The following is a 10,228-nucleotide window of genomic DNA, read 5'->3' on the forward strand; positions in this document are numbered from 1 at the left end:
TAAAGAAACATGAGTTAAATTACCCAACTCATGATTTGGAGTTAGCTACAGTAATGTTGGCATTGAAGATTTGGAGACATTACCTTTATGGTGAGAAATATAAAATATTTACCGACCATAAAAGTCTAAAGTATATCTTTGATCAGAAGGAACTAAATCTGAGGCAGAGAAGATGGCTAGAGTTGATAAAGGATTATGATTGTAAGATTGACTACCATCCGAGGAAAGCTAATGTAGTTGCAGATGCTCTCAATAGAAAGACTAGTCATTCATCTCCATCCAGTGCAGTATATGCTTCTTTGATTTGTGAGTTCAAGAAGTTACATAATCAGTTGTCAGTTACTACTTCAGAGGCAATATTAACTCATTTTCAAGTGAGGCCTTCTTTGATTGATATGGTTAGAGAAGCTCAATCTCAAGACCTGACATTGAGAACAGTGAAAGTAGAAGTTAGTGTTGGGTTATGAGCGGATTATGTGATTAGAGATGATGGGTCATTGGCTATGGGTAATAAATTATGTGTTCCAGATATTCCATAATTGAAGAAGGAAATTTTAGAAGAGACACATAGTACTGCTTATGCTATGCATCCAGGTAGTATTAAAATGTATCATACATTAAAAGATCATTACTGGTGGAATGGTATGAAGAGGGATATAGCAGATTTTGTATCCAAATGTCTTATATGTCAGTAGGTAAAGCCAGTTCATCAGAAATAGCAGGACTTTTACAACCATTACCTATTCCAAAATGGAAGTGGGAACACATTACTAGGGACTTCTTGTTTGGTCTTCCTCGTACTCAGAATGGTCATGATGGTGTTGGGGTGATTGTGGATCGTTTGAACAAAACTACCATATTTTTTACAATCAAAATCACTTATTCTTTGAGTAAGTTAGCAAAGTTGTATGTGGATGAAATATTTATATTATATGGTGCTCCAATGTCTATTGTATCTGATAGAGATCCTTGGTTTACACCCAAATTTTAGCCTAGTTTACAGGGAGCAATGGGTACTAAACTACATTTCAGTACAGCTTTTCATCCTCAGACAGATGGTCAGTCAGAGAGGACCATACAAACTCTTGAGGATATGTTGAGGGCTTGTGTTTTGGAGTTCAAAGGTAGCTGGGATACTCATTTGTCTTTGATGGAGTTTGCTTATAATAACAGTTACCACTCCAATATAGAAATGGCTCCTTTTGAAGCTTTATATGGTAGAAAGTACAAAACACCGGTATGTTGGGGTGAAGTTGGTGAAAGAAAGTTAGTGGGCCCTGATTTGGTTCAAATGGCTTCAAAAAATGTGAAATTGATTAGAGAAATTTGAAAATAGCGTAGAACAGACATAAAAATTATGCAGATAGACGTAGGAAAGATCTTGAATTTGCAGTTGGAGATAAAGTCTTTTTGAAATTGTCACCTTGGAAATGAGTGTTGAGATTTGGCAAACGAGGAAAGTTGAGTTCACGATATACTGGACCTTATCAAATTACTGAGCGGATTGGGCCAGTTGCATATCGATTAGATCTACCAGATGAATTATCTCGAATCCATGATGTTTTTCATGTTTCAATGCTTCGCAAGTACATTGCAGATCATTCTCATGTTCTAGAGTCTCAACCAGTTCAGTTGAAGGAGAATTTGACTTACATAGAAGAGCCATTAAGAATTTTAGACAAAAAGGCGTGGGTTCAATAAAACAAGAAAGTTTTACTTGTTAAGGTATTTTGGCAGAATCAGATAGTAGAAGAGGTTATATGGGAGAATGAGGATCAAATACGTGCTCAATATCCTCATCTATTCATTGCCTAATCAGCTACTAGTTGAATTTTGAGGACGAAATTCTTTTAAGGAGGTAAGATTGTTACAACCCAAATTTCTCTAGTCAAAATTCAAATGTTGACTAGTCAAAGTCAAAGACAATTAAGGACTAAAATTAAATTAAATATTTTATTGGGGTTTATTTTATAATTGGTCATATATGAGGGTTAAATTGATTATAATTTAAAGTTGGAAATTTACTTATATATATATTTTTGGGAGTGTAGGATTTAAACGTTATATTCTATTAAAGAAGAGGGACATTCCTTTGCAATTTTGAACAAGTGGGCCTTTATATTCAACCATTGACCATATTTTTTTCTAAAATCATACACAAACAAAAATTAGAATTTGTTGAGCGAGAGAGAACGCAAAGAAGAGGGAAAAACCAAGGAAAAAGGGAAGAAAAGAAAAAGAAAGGAAGGAAAAAGACAAGGAAAGGGAAGATGAAAGAAGAAATCTTGTGCCAACTAGTTCAATCTTGTTTATTTAATTCTTCAAGAGGTAAGGTTAAGAATTTATGGTTTAGTTTATGTAAATTTTTGTTTAGGGTTTTAAATTTAGAGCTTATATTTGAAAAATATGATAAGGAAGCTAACTATTTGAATATTTTGAGCTAGTTATTCTAGTGGATTGGAAGAAATGATATGATATTAGGGTTTTGTTATATGTGGGTTAATCCGAAATTTTGGGGAAAAATTAGCATTCTTGTTATTTTTCCTTGTGATTGTTGTATGGTATTAAGTTAGATTTGTTAAAAATAACTTATCTTGTGCTTGAGTTCTCACTTAGGATGAATATGGAGAATATAAGAAATGACCTTTTGACAAGATTTATGTATTTAGTTAAAGGAGAATTTAAATAGGGAATGTGGATGATTATTATCATGAAACGTTTATTGAATCTTGACGGGTGTTCACGAAATATTTCTTTTGATTTAAAATTACCGCAAGTATACGGTTCGTTAACAAGTAATAAAGTGAAATGTTAAGTTCTAAGTATCGTCCCACGGAGACTGAGTAGTTCAATTCTAACTATTTGAGCCTTAACCAAAACAAAATTTTCAAAACAGGAATTTATTCTTAGAAAAACCCTAATTTAATAAAACCCTAATTTATAAAATTCGATGATTGGAATGAACTCAATATGCAAAACAATATTTTAACGAATTAAAATGAAAATTAAGCATTTAAAATGCAAATTGGTTGTATTCAATGAAAATTAAAAGCACTAGGATCATGAATTCCCATGCAATGATCACTCTTAACCCTAATTTCACAATATGACAACACGATTGAATTATTGGCGAATCAATGCTCCTAAATCTATTCAACACTCTCTCGAGATGTATTGAACCTATTCTTATACACCTTCGGCCTATAGCTCTATGACAAATGCGTATATAAGAATGCATGTGGTTTTATGATCATCTAAAGATCCACGCAAAGTATAGGGATATATCTCTATCCCCTATCGGACCGTACAACGATTTATATCTTGTCAAATTTATTTATCTTCTCTCGAATAGATAAAATAAATCACCAAACATCACATAATTACTTGCACTTAATTATGGAAGAAAATTATTGTATATAAATTATTCAAACATTCAATACGTGTTTATTGTCAAATTGAAAGCTAGAAATTAAAGAAATCACATCATATAGTACATCGATCTCCTAGTAAATGAAAACCTAGCCTATCATGGAGAAAATTACAAAATACATAATAAATTGAAGAAAAAGCATCACCGGATTATGAATTTGCTTGAAATCTTGATGATCTTCGTGTAATTCCTTATTACTTTGGCTCAAAATCCTCTCCAAGATGTGTTTTCTTGCCTCCCAATCCATTATCCCTCAAAATATGATGGTTCTAGATTTTTATTTCGCGTCCCAATCGAGTTCCAAAAGAATTATATCAAAAATAGAAAACTGCAGGTTCGGTCCCTGATTTATGCCTATGCGCCTATGTGGTCGCATAGGCTAACAAAAATTGGCCCAAAGACTTTCGAAACGCACCTATGTGGTCGCATAGGTATTACCTATGTGACCGCATAGGTGCCTTCTGAAAGTTCTTGGGCCATTTTTTGTTCTATGCAACCGCATAGGTTTTCCTATTTTTCGAACGTTGATTTTAGTCCTTAAACTTTATTTTTGACATTCTTGGCCTCGTTTCTTCCTTCTTTTCATTCTTTCTATCAATTTTAACGTCCAATTGGTACTTGGATAGATCAAATCTTTGATTGCTCCTTTGGTTCATCTTTTGAATATTTGCATGTTGGTCCCTGAACTTTCAGTTTGGTTTGTTTTGGTTCTTTCTGCTTGTTTTTCTCTTGTATTCTACCGTGTCCATCACTATACCCTACAATCCAACAATTGAATGAATTTAAGCCACAATTTAAATATTTTGCTCGTGATTTAGTCACGTTTGTGCATTAAATAAGTGCACAAAAACGCACTTATCAACTCCACCAAACTTGGACTGTTGTTTGTCCTCAAACAAAATAGTGACTTAGCTCAAAAACAAACATGACTCAATAACCTGCCGTGTCTCAGGATTGGACTAAGTCTCTTGCTCCAAGAAAATTGATTAATGTATGAATGAAATCAACCTTTACTTGTTGAATACATACTTGACGTGTGTGTGTGAAGTCATGCCAACATATAAAGCTCATGATCGGTTAAATTCCGACCCCAAAATGGTCAAATATATCCTTACTTCGCTCGAGAGATACACAACCCTCCAAACTTGTTCTTTTCACTCAGTTATCTCGGGGTCGTATTTTAAAGTTAAAGACATAGGTGACTGTAGTCCTTACCCTCTCTTTGTTTGGATAAATCTCACCATCACAAGTTCACATGACAACAAGTGAAGGCTCTCTTAGATTGATTGCTTCAACACTCAAGATTAAACTAAGTTACTTGTCTCGCCTTGAAGGTGTGGTTTTTATTAATCGAATGTCCAAGGGCTTTATTCATATTATCATATTCTGTATTATTTATGTTATCTTCTCATTTGCTTTCTATATAATCCCTATAATGGGCTTTAGGCCGGTAATTCATAAACCAGTTGGCTTTAGAGTACCAGATTTTAAACCCTTTTAGGCTTATTCACTCGAGTTATAAAGACTCGATCAGATGACTTTTTATTGACCTCTTTCACTCTTGTTTTCTATATGACCCCTGTAACGAACTTTGGGCCAGTGTTTCCTAAACCAGTTGGCTTTAGGGCACCAGATTTTGAGATATCCTTAAAAGCTTACTCGCTTGAGTCATAGGCTTGGAAAGGTGTCGGTTCGTAACCTAAGATTATGCCCCTTTTTTCTAGACATTTGGTCTCTAGAATCGACCCCCAATTTAAGTCCTTCTCCTAGTTTTCATCTCACTTGTCTAGGCAATCCAAATAGAGTAATTTATGTACGGAGCCCCCACTTATCTCAAGATTCTCTTATAATTGTTAAACCATCTCCAAAATATTCATTAAGGCAATTTGGTTTATGGGTCTACATTGCTTTATGGCTTAATCTAATCGAGGTCTTCTGGTTTTTCTAGCTTTATTCATACCCAATCACTCACCTGACATGTATGGCATGAGTGACGTGCATATGGAATGTCAAGTACTACCTCAACAAGTATCAGTTAATCAAATTCTGCACCATATTCTCAGTTCCTAACACAGATCTATTCCAATAATCACATCGTTGCCGGCAAGGCTATCAAACCCACGCAAACATGCAATAAACTTAATACAGCATATTGATCCAATAATCTCTCATCGGGCACACAATATGCAATCAATAACAAAGTATTGATGGAATGTGATTGTTTAAAAAAGGATTACATTACATGCCGATCATTTAGTTTCCAAACTGTGTCACGTTCAAAATATGCCACCACCTCCCAAACTTATACAGTACATTACCCTCAATGTGAAAAATAAAAGTTTCAAAAGGCATAATTTGAAGGACAATTGCAAATTAAAAATAGCAAAATGAGTTAAATAAAACTTCCCTGATTACTATGGTGGTGGTGAATAATAGCTGGGTCCTGCGGTGTCGTCGCCAGGTGGATGTGGGAAATAAGCTAAGATCTGCCTCAGTAGATCTGACTGCTGACTTGCTCTACTTGCATGGCTCTCATCATGCTACTCTGTGCTCTAACTTCGTCCTCCATGCTACGCATTTGGTCCCAAGTGTCGTTCACTCTTATCTGTATTTCATCCACTCTACCCACATATATACTTAGCCATTCGTTCATAGTTTTCATCTTTCGCCTAGCTAATCGGGCCTCCTGATAGATAGTCTGCGCCATGGTTTGAGGGGTATTGATATCACGTCAGGCTGTCTGCATATCGGTGGTCAAAGCCCCTAGAGCTTGCTGGATGCCCTCTATATTGCGGTAGATCCCCGTGGTTGTTATGAATATTTGACGCAATAACTATGTATCAACCTCAACCTATGGTAATGGTGCCTATGGCATCTCCTGATCTGCAGGTCCCTGGCCTGCTCTGCCTGTCGCCTTCGACGCTCAGTCTCTTTTTTTTCTCTGTGCTTGACTCTAGCTTTATCTTGAGCTTCCAAATTATTATGCTTTATAGGGGCTGGGTTTAGCAAGCGCCTCTCCTGATGCAATATTGATCCCCGTAGCCCTAAACATGCCAGTGATGAGGCTAGGAAAGATCATAGAGTTGTGCCTATCCCCTAGAGTTCCCACATGATGTATCTGATCATAACATAGAGTTGCGAGATCAATTTTATTTCCCTGTACCATGTGATAAATGAATCCAGCTATGGCATCTGTAAATGTAGTCCTTTGCGAGGTTGGCTCAATGTTATGGCACATAAATAGTCATAAGATGGCTACGAAGGTGTCAACTCAACTGGTGCCATTCAGTAGTGCGGGGTGGCCATGCATTCTCTCGTCCTAATAAGATTTTTCCAACTTCGTTCCAGTTGAATACGGTCAGGATGGGGGATATGTTGTCCCAAGTCAGCTGATAATAGTTGTGTATAATCTCTGGCAAGAACATTATCACTTTTTCCTCATCCATGTCTAATGCATGTGTTCAGACCATGGTGTGTCAATCTCAGTATTGAAGTTTGCATAGAATTCACCCACCAATGTTTCATATATAGGGTGTAGATGCTCAACTATCCTTGCCCAACCACAATTGTCGACCAAAGTACTCAATTCATAGCCCGGGAAATCTTCTAACTTAACAAGCCGTTCTGGAATCACAGCCCGTCAACTTAGATGTTTTCATACCGTGAAGCAGCATCAAAATTCAAGAACCTCTATACGCCCCCCTTTGAGCTCTCGACTGCGTGTCGTTCCTGATGATGGGCCGCCTTCTTCTTTTCCCTTGGAAATTCATTTTGGAGGCATCTTACAAAGTTGCAAAATAGCATTCATTAAGCTTTTTGTTGAAACTCGAAAAATTGATAGAGATTAGTAATGCACGTATTTCATGAATCCCTCCAAACTTGCTTCAACATGCATGTATAACACATTGGTGTGCAATATTCAAAACATGATACTTAAGATAGTAGAAATATTGCAACAATAGGAAAAACTAAAAAAATTAGGCCCAAATATGCACATTATGAAAATTTGACCTATGATCGAGTGGGCACTTTCAACCCCGGGCATCGTCGAGAAATATCAAAATTTTCCCAAGTAATCTCCAGGTATAGGGAAGTATTCAATGAGATCTAGCATATACTCAAATTTCAAATCAATCGAATTTCGTCTGGTGTGTCAAATTATGTGCCAAAGTGGGTAGCGTAAGGTGTCGTGACCTAGCCATGTGCCTATGTGTTGCAAAATAGGTTTTATGTTTTACATGGCCTTTCATGTGATATCTCATTACCCAATTGCTATTCACATTATTACAATGTATGACAAAAGCATAGTTCACAAAATTGCATAAAGCTTGTCACTTACGCATTTAATCGAACACATTGTGTGCATTGTGATACTCTCTTAACTTTAGCTATTGATACACTATCATGTAGCTCCCAAATTCACATATGAATCACAAACATAACATAGCACTTAATCTTTACCAATTACTGAAAATTAAGACAAGCCAAATCTCTAAAGTCAAAATTTGTAAATTATGGCATAGGGCACTTACCTTGATATCGTGTATAGAATTGGAAGGTTGAAAATCTTTACTCACTCCAATGCTAGATACGCACTTCTCTTAATGAGTCTGTCCATTCGAGCAGTCTGTCGGAAAAGGGTTTAATCCCTCTCTTGATGATAGTAGCTCTTCATCTATAGTAGGAGCTGAGCTCTTCCGCTAGCTTACTAGCTCTGGTAGTAAGGCTCTTCGGTGAATCTCTTATTTCCTTTCTAAAGGCAAATTCTTTTTCCATAAAATAAAGATAAAGACAGAATTCAAGATAAAGTTCCTGATTAAGAAAGGTGCCAAGGCCGTTAAGACCAAATCATCATTTTTATCTTATGCACTTGATTGTATCAAGTGGGTGGATTCGTGTGTTGGGTACGTGAGTTGAGAACGAATTTGGGGCCGTGAGTGAAAGAGGCGGGTGGGAATGAGAGAATTTGGGGGAGTTGATGCGTGTTCTTTTTAAAGACTGAAGTTTTTAATTTTTTTTTCGTTCTTACTCTATGCGACTACATAGAGATGAGGGTCAGGGCCAATTTTAGCCCTGACCACATCTATGCGGCCGCATAGACTAAACCCCCCCTTTTTTTGCCATTGATAAATAAAATAAAACAAAACAAAATACAGTAAAAAAAATTTGATTTGCCCCCAAAAACATGACCTCAAGCAAACTTTGATTTTCAATTAATACCTTGGAGGGTGTGTGGGCTTTAACTTAGTGCCAAAACCACTTTGAACTCTCAATCACACATTGGCCCTTTAAATTTTTGAAAATGACCTTTTGTCTTTAAATACGTGAATTATACCCCCAATCACCCAGAACCTCTTCAAGCTTTCTGAATATGTGCTCCATGCATAGGAATTCATGTGAACAGTGCTTAGACTCTATTGATATGCATGAATGATCGATGGCCTAACTAAAAATGCAAACATAAAATTAAAATTTCCTAAGCTAATGCAAACAAAGATAAAACAAATAGAAGAGTACAGTGGGTTGCCTCCCACTCAGCGTTAGTTTATAGTCGATAGCTCAACTCCTCCACTTTTGCTTCAATTAGGCATTCCGAGTTGAACGGTGGACTTTTCCTTGGAGAAGTCCCTACCCCAGTAGTGTTTCAGCCTTTGCCCATGAACCATGAATGTCCCTTTTACTTCATGGCTGACCTATATAGCTCCATATGGCAGAACTTTAGTGATAGTGTAAGGGCCCGACCACTTTGATCTTAATTTTCCAGGGAAAAGCTTAAGCTTCGAGTTATATAAGAGGACTTTCTGCCACTTTGAACTCTCGTCTCTGAATGTGTAGATCATGCCACTTTTTGGTGCGTTCTTTGATAAGTTTTGAGTTTTCATATGCTTCCATTCTGAATTCATCTAACTCATTAAATAACAATAAATGCTTGTCACCGACGGCCTTCAAATCCATGTTCAACTGTTTCATAGCCCAATATGCCCGGTGTTCTATTTTCAGTGGATGGTGGCATGATTTTTCAAAAATTAGGCGGAATGGAGACATGCCTATCGGTGTCTTAAATGCTGTCCTATATGTCCACAATTCATCGTCCAACTTTTTTGACCATTCCTTTCAGGAGAAATTCACTGTAACCTATAATATTCTCTTCAGCTGTTGATTGGATACTTGAACTTGCCCATAGGTTTGTGGATGATATGGGGTTGCTACACAGTGTTTAACCCCATATTTATTCAATAATTGCTCTAATTGGCGATTGCAGAAGTGATTGCCCCCTTCACTGATTATTGCCCGCGGTATGTCATATCTGGTAAAGATGTATTTCTTCAAGAACCCAATTACCACTTTCGCATCATTCATTGGCAATGCAACCGCTTCTATCCATTTCGATATATAATCAACTGCAACCGGGATATACTGATTTGTAGACGATGAGGGAAACAGTCCTATAAAGTCGATTTCCCAAACGTCAAATATCTTGACTTCCAATATGCTGTTTATTGGCATCTCATTTCTTCTTGAGATGTTCCCAGTGCATTGACATCTATCACACTTTTTAACAAATTCAAAGGCATCTCTGAATAATGTAGGCCAATAAATCTTGACTGTAAGATCTTTGCAACAATTTTTGAAGCTCCCAGGTGCCCTGCATAGGCAGATGAATGATAATGCTCAAGAATCTTAGGTACTTCATCTTCAAGTATACACCTTCTCACAATTTGATCAACCCCTTGCCTATAGAGAATGTAATTTTCCCAAAAATAATATTCAGGTCGGCAAAGAACTTCTTCTTCTGGT

General features: G+C 36.7%; 1 protein-coding gene across 1 annotated transcript; it reads right to left on the reverse strand.

Annotated features, from left to right (window-relative positions):
- Positions 1-9,009: 9,009 nt before the first annotated feature.
- On the reverse strand, positions 9,010-9,475 carry LOC111386129. The gene is made up of 2 exons (XM_023010568.1): positions 9,239-9,475; positions 9,010-9,123 (listed from the first exon to the last, which is right to left on the reverse strand). The coding sequence occupies exons 1-2, from the start codon at positions 9,473-9,475 to the stop codon at positions 9,010-9,012; spliced, it is 351 nt and encodes a 116-aa protein (XP_022866336.1).
- Positions 9,476-10,228: the final 753 nt, after the last annotated feature.

The sequence above is a fragment of the Olea europaea genome, unplaced genomic scaffold (genome assembly GCF_002742605.1).
Source record: "Olea europaea var. sylvestris unplaced genomic scaffold, O_europaea_v1 scaffold343, whole genome shotgun sequence".
Classification (NCBI taxonomy): domain Eukaryota; kingdom Viridiplantae; phylum Streptophyta; class Magnoliopsida; order Lamiales; family Oleaceae; genus Olea; species Olea europaea.

Coding starts and splice junctions, on each gene's coding strand:
- LOC111386129 (XM_023010568.1), bottom strand. CDS start 9,475: ATGTCTCCATTCCGCCTAATTTTTGAAAAATCATGCCACCATCCACTG. Junction 9,124..9,238: donor TTCAGAGACGAGAGTTCAAA/GTGGCAGAAAGT, acceptor GGAGCTATATAG/GTCAGCCATGAAGTAAAAGG.